This window comes from Rhinolophus hipposideros (genome assembly GCF_964194185.1).
Source record: "Rhinolophus hipposideros genome assembly, chromosome: 10".
Classification (NCBI taxonomy): Eukaryota; Metazoa; Chordata; class Mammalia; order Chiroptera; family Rhinolophidae; genus Rhinolophus; species Rhinolophus hipposideros.
The window spans coordinates 43,137,228-43,154,823 of NC_138056.1; the positions used below are offsets into that span (position 1 = coordinate 43,137,228).

General features: G+C 37.6%; 1 protein-coding gene and 1 pseudogene across 2 annotated transcripts; one reads left to right on the forward strand and one right to left on the reverse strand.

The window, feature by feature from the left end:
- Positions 1–3,616: 3,616 nt before the first annotated feature.
- On the forward strand, positions 3,617–4,557 carry OR5P2 (olfactory receptor family 5 subfamily P member 2; the record flags this gene model as incomplete). The annotated part of the gene is given in 2 exon segments (XM_081063434.1): positions 3,617–4,148; positions 4,151–4,557. Coding segments are annotated over 2 exon segments (939 nt in total).
- Positions 4,558–15,739: 11,182 nt separating this feature from the next.
- Positions 15,740–16,912, reverse strand: LOC308503392 (olfactory receptor 10R2-like; annotated as a pseudogene). The gene is made up of 2 exons: positions 16,177–16,912; positions 15,740–15,869 (listed from the first exon to the last, which is right to left on the reverse strand). The product of its transcript is annotated as an olfactory receptor 10R2-like (transcript).
- Positions 16,913–17,596: the final 684 nt, after the last annotated feature.

The window sequence follows — 17,596 nt, forward strand, 5'->3', positions numbered from 1 at the left end:
CCTCAGCCAGGGGGGAGTGCAAGGCTCATAATATCAGCATGGTCCAGGGAGCTGTGTCCCACACAACTAGACTGAGAAACAACGGCTTGAACTGGAGTGGCGGGGGAGACAGAAGAAAAGGGGGGGGGGGAGAAATGCTGAAAGGAGTTCTTTAAGCTGAAATTAAAAAGTGCTAATCAATGACATGAAAACATATAAAAGTATGAGGTTAGACAATTAAGTTTGCAAACTCATCGTAGAAAAAGTGCTACCATACCTCATTGCTGAATATCACTACAGTCACCCTCGAAGTACTCTCCTTGGGAAGCTATGCACCGATGCCAGCACCTAGTCTACCCTTCAAAGCAATTTTGGAACTCTTTTTCTGGAATGGCCATCAAAGTTGTCGTTGTATTACATAACCTTGATGTCCTGAATGTCATCAAAATGTCTTCCTTTCAATATTTCCTTTATCTTTGGGTAAAGAAGTCGTCACTGGGGGCCAGATCAGATGAATAGGGAGGGTGTTTCAATACAGTTATTTGTTTACTGGCTAAAAACTCCCTCACAGACAGTGCCATGTGAGCTGGTTCATTGTCGTGATGCAAGAGCTATAAATTGTTGGCGAAAAGTTCAGGTCATCTAACTTTTTCACTCAGCCTTTCAGTATTTCCAAATAGTAAGCGTGGTAAACTGTTTGCCCAGTCCATACAAATTCATAATGAATAATCCCTCTGATATCAAAAAAGATTAGCAACATCATTTTGACTCTTGATTTGGATTGATGAAACTTTTTTGGTCATGGAGAATTGGCTGACTTACATTGTGCACTTTGACGTTTTGTTTCAGGGATGTATTGGTACACCCATGTTTCATCACCATTGATAACACAGCCCAAAACATCATCTTGCCTCTCCAAAAGGTCTTGGCAAACTTCGACTCTCCTTTGTTTTTGCTCATTGGTGAGCTCCTTCGGGACTATTTTCACACGCATCTTTCTCATGTCAAGATTTTCAGTTAAGACTTTCCTGTTTCGCTATCAATGTTTACTTGGTCTGTTATGCTTCTCACAGTCAGCAGATGATTTTGATGCACAATTCGATGAATTTTTGGCATGTTTTTGTCAGTTCTGCTTGTTACTGGCTGCCATGACCTTTCTTCATTAATGACCAGTTCTCTCCCCTCAGAAAAATGTTTAATCCATTTGTACACTGCCATTTTCTTCATGGCATTATCCCCATAAACTTGGATTAAGCATATCCCCGATTTCCCTACCACTCTTGCCAAGTTTAACAAGAAATTTAATGTTTGTTCATTGCTCTAATACAAGTTCAGACATTCTTGCAATGGCACACAAAAACACGCAACAACAATAATGAACGCCACTCAACAAGACACTGTCACACCTTAACACGAACACAGCTGTGAGATGCTGATATACCAAGGTTATGAAATCTTGCTGAGCTGTTTGTACAGTGCTGCCAATGTAAGCGCACAGTGGGAAGTCTGCTAACTTAATTGTCTGACCAATTTTAATGAATTGCATTAATTAAAATTCAGCTTTACATGGAATTCCATGCCACGCTCCTCAAGGCACCCAAAAGAGTGCCTTACACATATCATCATAAAACACTTATAAATTCACACATGCTGAATGAATGAAGCTAAGGTTACCATTTTATAGTTGAAGTTTAGTATTACTTAACCTGAACTATCAAAGCTTAGAACCAATATTCATGTATGAAATAATTTATTTGTACTCCTACTATCGATTGCAAGTGCACCAAAATCTAGATATTAAGAAAAAATTGATTAGTTCAAAATAGACAGACCCCTTAAAGATCAGTTGTGTTTGTGTGAACTGCACTGCTCACATTAGAATATGATAATGACCCCTGGTGCTTTTGAGTTCACATGTGAATCTGTAGAATCTTCAGAGACTTATCCCCAAAGGCAAACAATAATAAAAACATGGCTACACTGACTTTGAATTTGTTTCTGTAAGACAAATGAATTCTTATTTCAGGAGGTAAGATTGTGGCTTTTGGGCGTAATCTGATGTAATGATTTCCATTTACCATTTGAGAAACATTTTATTTTCTAAAGTTGTATTGTACTCACAAGCCAGGGTGGAGACACAGGGCGGATGTAATCCAACAGTCATCTAGCAAGTAACCTTAGCTAAATTAACCTAAGTTTATGTAGTCTATTTAGTGGGATAAACAGGCATAATTCAAAGTACCAGGATTCCCCATAAGACCAGAAACCCATATGGCCTTTCATGCTATCTCAACTTGGCACTCATCCATAATGCTAATAAATTCACTAGCTTTGAGATGCTTTCGGGACTGTTTGTAAATATTCTGTGGAAATTTTTCCTTTGTTCATTGTTCTGAATGCTTTAGCTTACAGGCAACCAGATACTTCTGAGAAAGTCAAGAATACACAGCCAGAAAACTTGGAAATGAGGCTCCACCTGGCATAAACAGCATGAACCTGGGTAAACTTCTGAACATTTTAGGTTGTAACTTTATTCAGCCATATGTTATGTTGAAATTAAAATTATTTCATTTTATAATACTACAATTATAAAGCATTGTTACATTAAAAATGATTTGTCTGAATATATTTTAATATTTTCCTAGATATTAAACATCTGTTTTGCATAGTAATGAGATAGCTATTTCAAACTACTTGATAAAACTATTTTAATTGTAAATGCTAGACATACATAAACGCTAAACATACAAAATAAACATACATAAATAAACCCCAATATAAGAATTCTATTCTATTCTATTTCTTCTTTTTCCTATCAAAAAATTCTAATTCTCCTTTAAAAATAGTCATTTTACTGATATAAATTGTAAATTTTCTGATTAACTAAGCACCCCTTTTGTAGATTAGCTACCAGACAGTAGAAAGTAGAAAGGATAATTTATTATCCACCCATTTCTACGAGGCTTGACTTCCTCACGAGTATTATTTAATTTCACTTACAGCACAGCTACCAAAGGAATGGACTGAATGCAAACTGTGTGAGATTCACAGCTAGGTTCCACCATTTGCTATGTAAACTTAGGTGAATACTTATTGTTCAAATAAGTTTCTTCATCTATAAATAAAAGTCCTTAATATTATTTCATGAAAATTAATATTGAACTAAATATCTAAAATCCCTAACCTTCTGCCCGCCATTTAGTCAACTTTTCATAAATGTTAGCTATTACTCAAGTTTCCATCACATAATCCTGTATTTATATAAATGTTTACCTTTTTGGTTATACTGACCATTCCTTTTTGCTATTCTCATAAGTCTTATGCTTTTAATCTTCAGGTTAAAAGCCACTTTAAGTATGTTTTATAAATCGATAATATAAACAGAAAAATGATCTACATTATTTGAAGCAAATTCTGTATGTAGTATTTGGGCTAAAATAATTTTTAAAATATGGAAGACTCGTTACACATACATACAAACTCTGGGCTCTACAGTAAAACAGAATTCCAAACTTAGCTTGAATAATGTGTTTATAATAATCTCTATGTATATTAATGAAATTAAAACCATCAAATTTATAACTTCTTTAACGTAATGTTTCATCACAGGTTCCTTTGGCAGCAGCTACGTTATCTCATGGATTCTCCAGGAGATGGGAACCACACTATAGTGACAGGGTTCATTTTATTGGGCTTAACTGATGACCCAATCCTTCGTGTCATACTCTTTATGATCATCCTGTGTATCTATCTGGTGACCGTATTTGGCAATTTCAGCACAATAATTCTTATCAGCATTTCTTCTCGGCTTCATTGTCCCATGTATTTTTTTCTGAGCCACTTGGCTTTTGTGGACATATGCCTTTCAACTTCTGTCACACCCAATATGATTGTAAATTTTCTGGTGGAGAGAAATTCAATCTCCTATCATGGATGTAGCATGCAGCTTGGTTCAACTGCTCTCTTTGGGGCAGTTGAGTGCTTCCTTCTGGCTATCATGGCATATGATTGCTTTGTGGCAATCTGCAACCCACTGCTTTATTCAACTAAAATGTCCATACAAGTTTGTATTCAGTTGCTCATAGTGGCTTACGTAGGTGGTTGTCTCAATTCTTGTTCCTTTACTATTTCCTTCTCTTTTTTATTCTTCTGTGGACCGAATCGAGTCAATCATTTTTCTGTGATTTTGCTCCTTTAGTTGAACTCTCCTGTTCCGAGAGCAGTATCCCCGCAGTTGTCCCCTCATTTACTGCTGGCTCTGTCATTGTGTTCACAGTGTTTGCCATATTTGTCTCCTACATCTACATTCTTATCACCATCCTGAAGGTGAGCTCCACCGAGGGGCACTACAAGGCCTTCTCCACCTGCACAGCCCACCTCACAGTGATCACTCTGTATTTTGGGACTGTCACATTTGTTTATGTGATGCCCAAGTCCACCTTCTCAAGTGACCAGAACAAGGTGGCATCTGTGTTCTACAATGTGGTCATCCCCATGTTGAACCCTGTCATCTACAGCCTCAGGAACAATGAGATTAAGGGGGCTCTGAAGAGAGAGGTTCACAGAATATTTTCTTAGTGAAGCTTGGTATTTTTGTATGATTTGATATAATAGTATGGCACAAATATAATAATAGGAAATGCGTGTCTGTGTGTGGTCTAAATATATTCGTCCATATGTCTGTCATTAGTCTCTGTGGAGCTTTTTAGTGAAAGTAGGTGGTAGATTTTCTCATATCAAATTGTAAATCCAAGGCCTATCGTGAATTATTGTGAATAACAATTAATTTATAACTAGAAACACAAATTAGTTAACATGAAAAACTTAATCTGCTCAAAATCCACTTAATATTTTATTCATTTTTTTCAAAAGTTATTCTCTGCCATAAGTTAAGGTTATTATACCTCCAAACCTTTGAAACTGCATTTTCAACAGCAGTTTATTCTAAAATTAGTGGGATTAATTATAGTTATGACAGTACATTCTGGGCGGAAATGACTAAGGAGAATCACACAGTAAAATGACTGGACCCATTCTTCTTGTAGGAAGGTTATCTGCGGGGTTGGGTTATGTGGACCCATAAATTCTGACCTATGTTCCTGATCTCTGGCTCCAGCCTAGTTATATGGAATCCCATAAAAGAATAGGATGGAATGCCCTGAACTAACCTGCAAATTCTTCTGTCAGGTCAAAATAATGACTTTTCTGTGGGCATGAGCAGGATTCCTGAACTCCTTAGGGAGCAAGTGAACAAATGGTTGAAGTGACTTGTTTATGGTCAGACTCATTCCTGTTAAGGAGGCTTGAGGGAACTGGACTGTTTCCTGTGAAGCTTAACTCACCTCTAGTACTGACAACTAACACATTTATTTCTCTTCCCATCCTCTACTTAATGTTTTAGACAAAATCATTTTAGTCTATTGAATTTCCAGCACAAATTGTCTAAAACTGAAGAAATTATCTCCTTCCACCCTAAACTGCTTCACTCCAATGTTCCGTATTCCAGGAAGAGGCACCAATTAGTCACTCAACTTATTGATTCTGAATCCTTAAGTAATTTTTTTCTTCCACACACTTACATTCTATAGAAAGTCTTGTACATTTTGAGTCCAGTATTTATGTCCTACTTCTCTTCATTTTCATTGTCAGCACTTCTATTTCAAGCCACTACCATATACATTTATTTTACAATAGTACTCATGTGATAGCTAATTTTATGTGTCAAGTTGATTAGGCTATGGTGACCAGTTTTTTGGTCAAACATCAAGCTAGACTTTACTGTAAAGTTATTTTTTAGGTGTGACTAACATTTAAATCAGTAGATTTTGAGTAAAGCAGACTATGCTCCATAATGCGGGTGGCCCTCATCCAATCAGCTGAAAACCTTAAGAAAAAAAACTGAGGTTTCCTGAAAAAGAAGGATTTTGTTTCCAGGTTGCCTTGGAATTCAACACTGCAACATCAGCTCTTACTGGAATTATCCCTCTGACTGCCTTAGATTTTGGAATTGCCAACTTCCACATTGCGTGAGCCAATTCCTTCAAATAATTCTCTCTCATTCCCTTTCTCCCCACATGTATGTCCTTCTCAGCCCCCCCCTACCCCGCATGTATGTATCTCCTATTGGTTCTGTTTCTCTGGAGAATCCTGACTAATACAACCCTAACTAGCTTTCCTCTTCCCTTTCTCACTCTTTCATTCATTCTCCATACACCAACCACGGTCATAAATCTAAATAGATTAGCTCCTTCATTAATATCCCCCGAAGATCTTAGAATAAAGGCAACAATTTTTTTTTGATATACCATAGTTTATTCACTGATTCTGTTATTGATGGAAATTTGGGTTATTTGCAATTTGGAGCTGTGATGAATAAGACTGCTAAGGCAACAATTTTTTTAAAAAAAGATTTTATTGGGGAAGGGGAACAGGACTTTATTGGGGAACAGTGTGTACTTCCAGGACCTTTTTCCAAGTCAAGTTGCTGTCCTTTCAATCTTAGTTGTGGAGGGTGCTGTTCAGCTTCAAGTTGTTGTCCTTTCAGTCGTAGTTGTGGAGGGTGCAGCTCAGCTCCAGGTCCAGTTGCTGTTGCTAGTTGCAGGGGGCGCAGCCCACCATCCTTTGAGGGAGTTGAACTGGCAACCTTGTGGTTGAGTGCCCACTAGCCCATGTGCGAATCGAACCAGCAACCTTCCGAGTTAGGAGCATGGAGCGCTAACCGCCTGAGCCACCCACCGGGCCGGCCCCAAGGCAATAATTTTTAACATGACTTTAAAGTCCTGAATATGGCCCTGTTTTCTATCTCTTTGCATTCTTCCTTCAGTCCCCAAACACACAAACTCTAGGAATCAGTCATTTGGTCTTCTCTTAAATCCTCAAACATGTCTATAATCTTTAGCACACTGGGAAACTCTCATATGTGGTAGCTCTTCCTGAAATGCATTTCTCTCCTCACCTGGGTAACACCTGATTATGCTATAGGTACCAATGTGAATGCTGTTTTTGATCCTTTGGAAAGTCTTCTTGAGACTACAGACCAAATTAAGTACACTTGTTATCTGTCTGTAGAACCCTGTGGGTTATCTTCAGAATACTAAGCGCAGTTGTAAAGATTCAACATTTGTTTTTTCCACAATGTTGGAAGCTTCATATAGACAGCTACAATGTTTCCTTTTCCCCCCATGCATGTATTTTTATATAGTTCCAAGAACATAACAAATATGAATGCTTAGTTAAAATGAATGAAAGAACTAATTAATGAATAAATAGGTGGTTGAATGAAGCTTTTGCTCTGGCATGAACCACTGACTGCTGGCTTTGAATCCTGGCCACTGATCTGTAGAATGCTTCATCCTGATTTAAGTGAATGAATGTTTGTGTCAGATCTTGCTACAACTGTGACAAGCCATTACACAAACTCATGCTCACCTCAATTATACCTTTGTGCTTATACTGATGAACTCAGACTGGCAACTAGAATTGCAGCCTACTTATTAAATGTTTTGTAATAACCGTCTTCTGAAATATGTATTTCTTATATATCTGCATGGTTGGAGAGTTAGAAGATCTAACTCACAGTAATCAAATGTTACTCATAGTAGTAGTAGCAGTAAGAGTATTGCAATAGGAGCTAACAATATGAGAATGTTTGCTACTGCTCTCAGAGATTTACAAGTATTAACCCCATTAATCCTAATAACCTTATGAAGTGTTTTCCCCCAATGTGTATGTTACAGAAGATATAACTGAGACTTATAAAGGTTAAGCAAGATCTAAAAATTATAAATATCATTTGACAAGATACAACATCCATTTATGACTGAACCACTTAATAAATGAGTATGGAAGGAAAGTACCTCAATATAATAAAGGCCATATACAACAAGCCCTCAGCTAATATCATATTTAATGGTGAGAAACTGGAAGCTTTTCCTCTATGGTCAGGAACAAGACAGAAATGCTTCCTCTCACCACTGTAATTCAACATAGTATTGGAACTCCTAGCCAGAGCAATCAGGCAAGAAAAAGAAATAAAAGGCATCCAAACTGGGAATGAAGAAGTTAAATTGTCATTTTTTGTAGATGACATGATTCTTTATATAAAAAAAACCATACAGACTACACCAAAAAACTATTAGAAACAATAAACAAATACAGTAAAGTGGCAGGATACAAAATCAATATATAAAAACCCATTGCATTCCTATATATTAACAATGAAACTTCAAAAAAAAGAAATGAAAAAAAATTCCTTTTGTAATTGCAACAAAAAGAATAAAATACCTAGGAATAAACTTGAAAGATGTGAAGGATCTATACACTGAAAACTGTAAGACATAATTAAAAGTAACTGAAGACAACTCAAGAAATGGAAAAGATATTCTGTGTTCATGGATTGGAAGAATCAACATAGTTAAAATGGCCATATTACCTAAAGCAATATACAGATTTAATGCAACCCCCATCAAAATCCCAATGGCATTTTGAAAAGAAATAGAACAAAAAAAATCATCAAATTTGTATAGAATCACAAAAGATCCAGAATAGCCAAAGCAACCCTAAGAAAAAAGAATACAGCTGGAGGTATCACACTCCCTGACTTCAATTTACACTACAAAGCAACAATAATCAAAACAGTATGGCACTGGCCGAAAAACAGACACACAGACCAATGGAACAGAATCGAGAACCCAGAAATACGTCCGCTTACCATGTTTCCACGAAAATAAGACCTAGCCGGACAATCAGCTCTAATGCGTCTCTTAGAGCAAAAATTAATATAATACCTGCTCTTATATAGTATAATAAAATAAAATATAGTAAAATAAAACCAGATATTATTTATATTATATTATATTATATTATATTATATTATATTATATTATATTATATTATATTATACCTGGTCTTACATTATAGTAAAACAAGACCAGGTTTTATATTATTTTTTCTCCAAAAGACGCATTAGAGCTGATTTTCCATCTAGGTCTTATTTTCAGGGAAACACAGTATGTATGATGTATACGGTCAGATAGTTTTCGACAAAGGAGCGAAAAACACACAATGGAGAAAAGAAAGCCTGTTTAATAAATGGTACTGGGAAGATTGGAAAGCCAGTGCAAAAGAATGAAAACAGAGTGCTATCTGTCACCATACCAAAATTAACTCACAATGGATCAAAGACCTAAACGTAAGACCTGACACAATAAATTGCACAGAAGAAAGCATAGGTACTAAACATATGGACCTTGGTTTCAGGGAGGATTTTATGAATTTGACCTCAAAAGCAAGGGAAGTAAAAGTAAAAATAAATGAAAGGGGCTATATCAAACTGAAAAGTTCTGCATAGCAAAAGAAATCATCAACACAACAAAAAGGCAACCAACTGAATCAGAGAAGATACTTGCAAAAAACACCTCCAATAAGGGGTTAACATCCAAAATACATAAAGAACTCAAGAGCTCAACAACAAAAAAACAAACCAAGGAAAAAAAGGGCAAAGTACCTGAACAGACACTTCTCCCAAAAGGACAAACAAGTGGCCAACAGATATATGAAAAAAATGCTCAAATTCACTAGCTATTAGGGAAATGCAAATCAAAACCACAATGAGATACCACCTCAAACTTGTTAGAATGGCTACTATCAACAAGACAAGTAATAACAAGTGTTGGAGAGGTTATGGAGAAAAACAGAATGTAAATTAGTATAGCCACTTTGGAAAACAGTATGAAGGTTCCTCAAAAGATTCAGAATAGAATTACCATATGACCTAGCAATCCCTCTTCTCAATATCTACCCCAAAACCCGCATTATTCATGGTGGCCAAGACATGGAAACCCGCATTATTCATGGTGGCCAAGACATGGAAATAACCAAAGTGTCCTTTAATAGATGATTGGATAAAGAATATTTGGTACATATACACAATGGAATATTACTTGGCCATAAGAAAAGATGAAATACTGCCATTTGCGACAATATGGATGGACCTTGAGATTATCATGCTAAGTAAAATAAGTCAGATAGAAAAAGTTGGAACCATAGACTTTATTCATATGTGAGACATAAAACTGAAGGCAACAAAGGAACAAGACAAACAAAGAAACAGAAACTCATAGACACAGACAACAGTTTAGTGGATACCAGATGGTAAGCGGAAAGAAGTGGTGGCAGATGAGGGTAAAGGAGATCAATTATATGGTGGTGGAAGGAAATTTGACTCTGGATGGTGAACAATGCAATATATAGATGTATTATAGAATTGTACACTTGAAACCTACATAATTTTACTAACCAATGTTACCTCAATAAATTTAATTAAAAATTTTTAAAAAATTACAACTACAAATTATAAATATCATTTTAATACTTTGCTTTCTTTTAAAGAATATACTCTGTCGAGGCACAGACTGAAGGGCTTTTTTGAGAATACATCTGTCTTTCAATAACATCGCATAAACAGTCTATTAACACATACATTTTGTATGAGTATGTTATATTTATTACATACTGCATTCTTACAATAAAGTAAGCTAGTGAAAAGAAAATGTTATTAAAATCATAGGAAAAATACACTGACTGTATTCACTAAAAGAAATCCCTATGATTTTCTTAGTAACATTTCTTTACCTTACTTTATTACAAGAATGCAATATGTAAAACATATAACATACAAAATATACTGTTAAGGCTTCCAATCAACAGTAGACTATTAATAGTTAAGTTTTTGGAGATATTTGACTGCACAAGGGTTCAGCACCCCCAACCCCTGCATTGTTCAAAGGTGAACTGTACTTCATCCCTAGAGGACTTTACTCATCTCGGACATACTCCCTTCTAGTCAACCCTCACTGTTCAGGCTTCTACACTGGATAGGTCAGGATAACTTGTATTAGAGTAATTTCCTAGCACAAAATAGGTAAGAAGGTACATAAATATCTTCTAATATTTTAAGGCATACACCTCTGGTTCCATTGAAGATGATGTAGCACCATTCCTCTAAGGTCCTCCCTCTTATTATTAAACAAAATATCCTAGACATAATACAATAAATAAGAATAGGAAGACTCTGAAGGAGGAAGATGACGGCAGACTCCTAGGGACTTAGGGACTTGAGAAACAACACTGCAGTGATTCCTTGGGTTTCCTTATTGCTTTCACAGATCCGACAGGTTCCTACACAAGCCTTCAACCCAGAACCACAAAAGACAGAGACAAAAGAAGTTCTAAGAAAAGCCTGTTCATCCTAGCCAAAGAACTAGAGGAAAGGTGGCCTTACGAGAACAGAAAACATTTTGGCAATGCCTGCCCTACTCTAGACTAGCAGTGGAAAGATCGCCCAGGTTTTAGTGACGCCACGTAGGAGCTGATCTTTGCCTCACCTACCCTTCAATTCCCCTGCCACGGTAGTGTCAGTGGGGGCCAGCGGGGAAATGATCCTCCATTATCATCTGGTAGCAGTGAGAGAATGAGGGAGACTGAGGTGGGGCTAATGGTAGGTACTCTGCTCACCCCAACGTGAATCCTACTTGTGAGGGAGCCAGTAGGGAGCTGAGCTTCCACCTAAAGTCTACAACAAAGCAGTGCGAACCAGCTTTCCACTTCCCTCTTCCCTAGTAGCATTGGGGCCCAACAAGAAGCTGAGCTTATTAAAGGCAAGGAGTCATGTAAGTCAGTGTCACACTGTTACTGGGGAGGAGACAACAAGGCAGTGGGGGAAGCTGAACTTCTATCTCACGCATCTGCAAGGAGGCAGTGTGAGGCAGCACTCCATTTTTGTCAGAGTTGTGTCAGTAGTGCCCATAGCAGTAGAAAGCTGAACATACACACTCATCTGGTGGTTGCAGTGACACCTCAACAGGGGAACTTCCTCCTTAAAAAAGACTGAATATGACCCAGAGTCTCACAATATAATATCCTAAATAGGGTTTCCAGGTGGGAATTCCCACCCATTCTCAGGAATTTTTTTGCTTTCCCATTCCCGAGTCCCAAGAAAAGCTGGTCAGGAAATCTGGAAAATTGGCTCCTTGGACCCAATAATATCCACAATGGGAAATAAACGTACTATTCACAATGTATTCCTTAGACATTTTTCCTATTTATCACTAGGGTTTCCGGGTGGGAATTCCCGCCTGTTCTCGGGAATATTTTTCGCTTTTCGGTTCCCGAATCCCGAGAAAACTTGGTCGGGAAATTGGGAAAATCAGCTCCTTGAACCCAGGTGGTTTGTAGTATTGGCTGTCACTTTGTGGATACGATTCATCATGGAGAACAGAAAACAGTTTATATCTCGGGATTCAGGAAAGGGAAAATGAAAGAAATTCCTGAGAATGGACGGGAATTCCCGTCTGGAAACCCTAATTCTAAATGTCTGTGATACAACAAAAAATCACTTGTCATACCACACATGAAAATAATCACAACTTCAATGAGAAAAGATAACATATGCCAACACCAAGATGAATAGAAGGTTGAAATCATCTGACAAGTATATTAAAGCAGCCATCAAACAAATATGTCATTAAGTAATCATTAATTTTCTTGACAAAAATGAAAAAATAGGGAAGTTCAGTAAAGGAATATAAGTTACACAAATAACCAAGTGAAAGTTGTAGATTTGAAAAATACAACCATGTTTCCCCGAAAATAAGACCTAGCCGGACCATCAGCTCTAATGCATCTTTTGGAGCAAAAATTAATATAAGACCCCATCTTATTTTAACATAAGACGGGTGCTTATATAATATAATTAAGACCAGGTCTTATATTATTTTTTGCTCCAAAAGATGCATTAGAGCTGATGGTCCGGTTAGGTCTTATTTTTGGGGAAACAAAGAATCAGTGAAATTAAAAACTAAAACAACTTGCTGGATAGGTTCAAGAGTAGAATGAAAAGACAGTACAGAATCAGGGAACTTGAAAGAAGAATAGAAACACCTGATCTAAATGAAAAGAATATAAATCGGAAAAAGAATAGAGCTACATGGATCTGTAGAACAATAAAAGAATGAGTAACATTCATATTTTGGTAGTCCCGAAAGGAGAGAAGAAAGAAAGGAAGACTGAATAAATATTTAAAGAAATGATGGCTGAAAACGTCCCATATTTGGTGAAAGACTGAGCTACAGATCCAGGAAACTGAGCAAACTTCAAACAGGATAAAAACCCAAAGAAATCCAAACCAAGACACATATAATTAATGTTCTAAAAATTAAAAATAAAGAGAAATCTTGAAAGCATTGAAGGAGAAAGTCCTCATTATACACTGAAAAAAGCAACATCGAAAACAACAATTTTCTTTTCTGAAACCATAAGGCCAGAAGGAAGTGGCACAATATTTTTCAAGTACTAACATCAAAGAACTGTCAAATACAAATACTGCATCTGGCAAAAATAGTCTTTGTGAACGAAGAAGAAATAAAAACATCTCAGATGAAGGAAAGCTAAGAGAATTTGTTTCCCACAAATCTACCTTAAGTAATGGTTAAAAGACATTATCTATTGAGAAAAGTAAATGATAAAAAGAAGATCTGGACTTCACTATTTAATAAATACACAGAATACAATGAAATAAGGCTACCTATCAAATGATGTGAGGTTCAGGTAAAGCAGTGCTGGGAGGGAAAATTATAGCACTAAATGCTTACATTACATAGGAAACAATAATGAAGATATAGCTGCCCACCAATACAAAGGCAGAGAGCACAGAAATAGCCATTACCCTTACATTACTAAAGAGAAAAGGTCCTAGGATATATAAAATCATCTTGAAAGAGAGGAATACGTGTGTGGAATCACTCTGTCTGATACTAAGGCTTACCATATACCTACAGTCATTAGGAGAGTGTGGTACTGGTGGAAGAATAGACATATAAATCAATGAAGCTAACTAGAGAACCCAGAAAGAGACCTAGACAAGTATGCCAGACTGATTGTTTTGTTTGTTTTAAGGTTCAAAAGCAATCCAATGAAACAAGGAAGGCATTCAAAAAATGGTGTTGGGGAAAAGGGACATCTATAGAGTGGGGGACTACCTCAACTCTAAACCTCACACCTTATATGAGAATTAACTCAAAATATATCATGAACTTAAATGTAAAATGCGGAACTATAAACTATGAATCTTTAGGAGAAAATAATCAAGATTTATGGCTAGTCCAAAAGTTTTTAGAACTGACATTAAAACTACAAAGATTCATCCCACTATTATCATGAAAATATTGTGTTCCAAAACATGTTTTGATTCATTTACCGCAAGCATATTTGTATATTACATACATGCATGCAAACATCCATGTTTAAAAATATTGTAAAACTGTATTTTTTGTATAGAAAAATGGTGATGTCAAGATATATCAGGTAATTAGTTAATATTTTAATTGCCTGTACACAAAGTGATTTTTAAAAAAATATATATATATTTTTTAACAGGACTTTATTGGGGAACAGTGTGTACTTCCAGGACTTTTTTTTTTTTTCCCAAGTCAAGTTGTTGTCTTTTCAATCTTAGTTGTGGAGGGTGCCGTTCAGCTTCAAGTTGTTGTCCTTTCAGTCTTAGTTGTGGAGGGCACAGCTCAGCTCCAGGTCCAGTTGCTGTTGCTAGTTGCAGGGGGCGCTGCCCACCATCCCTTGCGGGAGTCAAACCGGCAACCTTATGGTTGAGAGGATGCGCTCCAACCAACTGAACCATCCGGGAGCTCAGTGGCAACTCAACTCAATCTTAGTTGCAGGGGGCGCTACCAACCATCCCTTGTGGGACTCAAGGAATTGAACTGGCAACCTTGTGGTTGAGAGCCCCCTGGCCCATGTGGGAATCCAACTGGCAGCCTTCAGAGTTAGGAGCATGGAGCTCCAACCACCTGAGCCACCGGGCCGGCTCCCAAAGTGATGATTTTTTTTGAAAGTACTCCACTTTGTCTATTTTTATATTATAAACAATCTAAAATTAAAAAAAAATGTTTAGGGTTCTTTTATTTACTAGTTGAGGGATAAACCTATTTGCATTGTTTAGTAACATCCTTAGGGCTAGCTGCATTTCTGTTTCTTAGGCTGTAAATTATGGGATTAAGCAGAGGTGTCAGCACTGCACATGTTACAGCCATCAGCTATCTTTAAGGGATGACTCAATGTCCTTAAGCCTTGAAAAAACAAAGCCAGTAAATCCATAGGGTATGAAGTTGGACAATTAAGTTCGCGAACTCTTCCTAGAATAAGTGCTATATACCTCATTGCTGAATATCATTACAGTCACCTTTGAAGTACTCCCCTTGGGAATCTATACACTGATGCCAGTGCCTAGTCCACCCTTCAAAGCTATTTCAGAACTCTCTGGAATGGCCACCAAAGCTGTTATCATATTACTTTTGATGTCCTGAATGCCATCAAAATGGCTTCCTTTCAATATTTCCTTTATCTTCAGGTAAAGAAAGAAGTTCTTGGGGGCCAGATCAGATAAGTAGGAAGGCTGTTTCAATACAGTTATGTGTGGTTTTTTTTAATGAATTAAAAAGTTTATTAGCCATAGAAAAACATTGATTCCTTAAAACCAATTCTTGTTAAGTTCCCTGGAAAACAGTAAGCTTATAGAAAATTTCTTTCTCATGAACAGAAAACCACTATGCTTTTGGTCCAAGATATGTTGGGTTTTTTCTTCCTTCTCCTTCAGATGATAGACAAATAGATGGATGTAGCCAAATCTATGAATGAGTGTACTTGCCCCAAATGTGCAACATGAATACAGAAGCAATGAACAGAAGACTCATAACCAACGCTGGAACAGGGCCAACTTTGAGGCCAGGTGAATCTTCTGTGTAGAATTGCCACATTCCCCTAGTGCCAGGTGTGGTGGTACAGCCTGCACTCCTTGTTCCGTAGCTGGCATTTTTCCTCTGGCGGATCATGGAACCTGCCGCTTAGGCGGTCACTGCTTATTTGTTTACTGACTAAAAACTCCCTCACAGACAGTGCCGTGTGAGCTCGTGCATTGTCGTGATGTAAGACCAATGAATTGTTGGCAAAAAGTTCAGGTCATCCAACTTTTTCACGCAGCCTTTTCAGTACTTCCAAATAGTAAACTTGGTTAACTGTTTGTCCAGTTGGTACAAATTCATAATGAATAATCCCTCTGATATCAAAAATGGTTAGCAACATCGTTGCAACAAGTTCGCGAACCTAATTATCAGACCTTGTATGTACCTTACATGGAGGTAAGAGGAACACGTTGAAAAGTTCTTATACCTCCCCTTTGCAGAGGGCATCTTCATAACTATGGACACAATAAAGACACAGAAAAACAATAAGGAAGATATAGCTGCCCACCAATACAAAGGCAGAGAGCACAAAAATAGCCATTTCATGATGGGAAGTGTAATCACAAGCAAAGCAGACAACAAGGGAGATATCACAGAAGAGGTGATAGGTGGTACTGAAGTCACAGAAAGACAATTTGAATACAATGAGGATGATGCACAGAGAAACTAGGAATTCAACCATCCAAAAGGCCATCATGAGCTGAAAGCAGATCTTGTGGGTCATTAGAATGGCACAGCGCAGTGGGTGTGAATGGCAGTGTACTGGTCATCAGACATGGCAGCCATGATGAAGCAGTTGTTGCCTGCCAAGTCAAAGAAGGAAAATATCTGTGTGGCTCACTCAGGAAGAAAAATGGTCTTGCTGTGTGACAACAAGTCCACTATCATACAAGAAATGATTGCCACAGTGGTATAAGTTTCTGAAAAGGACAGGCCAGAAGGAAAAAGGACGTATGGGTGTGAAGGTTGTGACTGAGCTTGATGGCCACCATTATGGACACATTTGCAACTACCATGGTCGTAACGCAGAAGAGAATTATCACAAAAAGGAGATTCTGCAGTTCTGAGAAATAGGAATAACCCCACAGAAAGAATGTGCTCACTGTGGTATGATTGCCCATTCTCCTGGTGTGTGCAGCAAGTTTCTTTCAATGGTGCTGAGGTCCTTAAAACAGATATGACCGTAAAAAGATCTTTATGCACTGATGTCACCTAGACTTTATTTAAAGGAACCTGCATAAGTTAAAGCAACTCCTCATGGAAGGGCCTGAGAAAGGATGCAAATGCACCTGAATGAAGTCAAGTTCGGGAGTCAGAGTGACGAGAATGATTCTAATATTAGAATCTGTACAAATGAGAATTTCTGCTGGTTTTCACAGCCAGAAGTTATGGGGACTTCTCTCCCTGGCACTGGAACTGGAACGCTGGGCTGAGGAGCCTGGTGTGGGGCTGGGACCCCTCGCTCCTCTGGGGGCACCTCCACAGCCGAAACATCCCTCCTGATTTTTAATGGGTCACACACGGTTGTGGGACCAGCCCATTCCACATCTCTGCCCTTCCTACCAGTCTTGAGGTGGCTTCTTCTGAATGTCCTTAGTTGTAGGGCTTCAGTTCAGCTAGACTTCAGGTGATTTTCAAAGATTGTTGTTCAGTAGTTTAGTTGTAATTTTATGTGGTCATGAGAGGAGGCAACCACAGCATTCACCTACTCTGCCATCTTCCCAATCAGGATCTTCATACAAACAGGCAAATATGAATCAAATTGCTTGGTTCCAACCCACTGGATTTTGTGATGCTACATATTT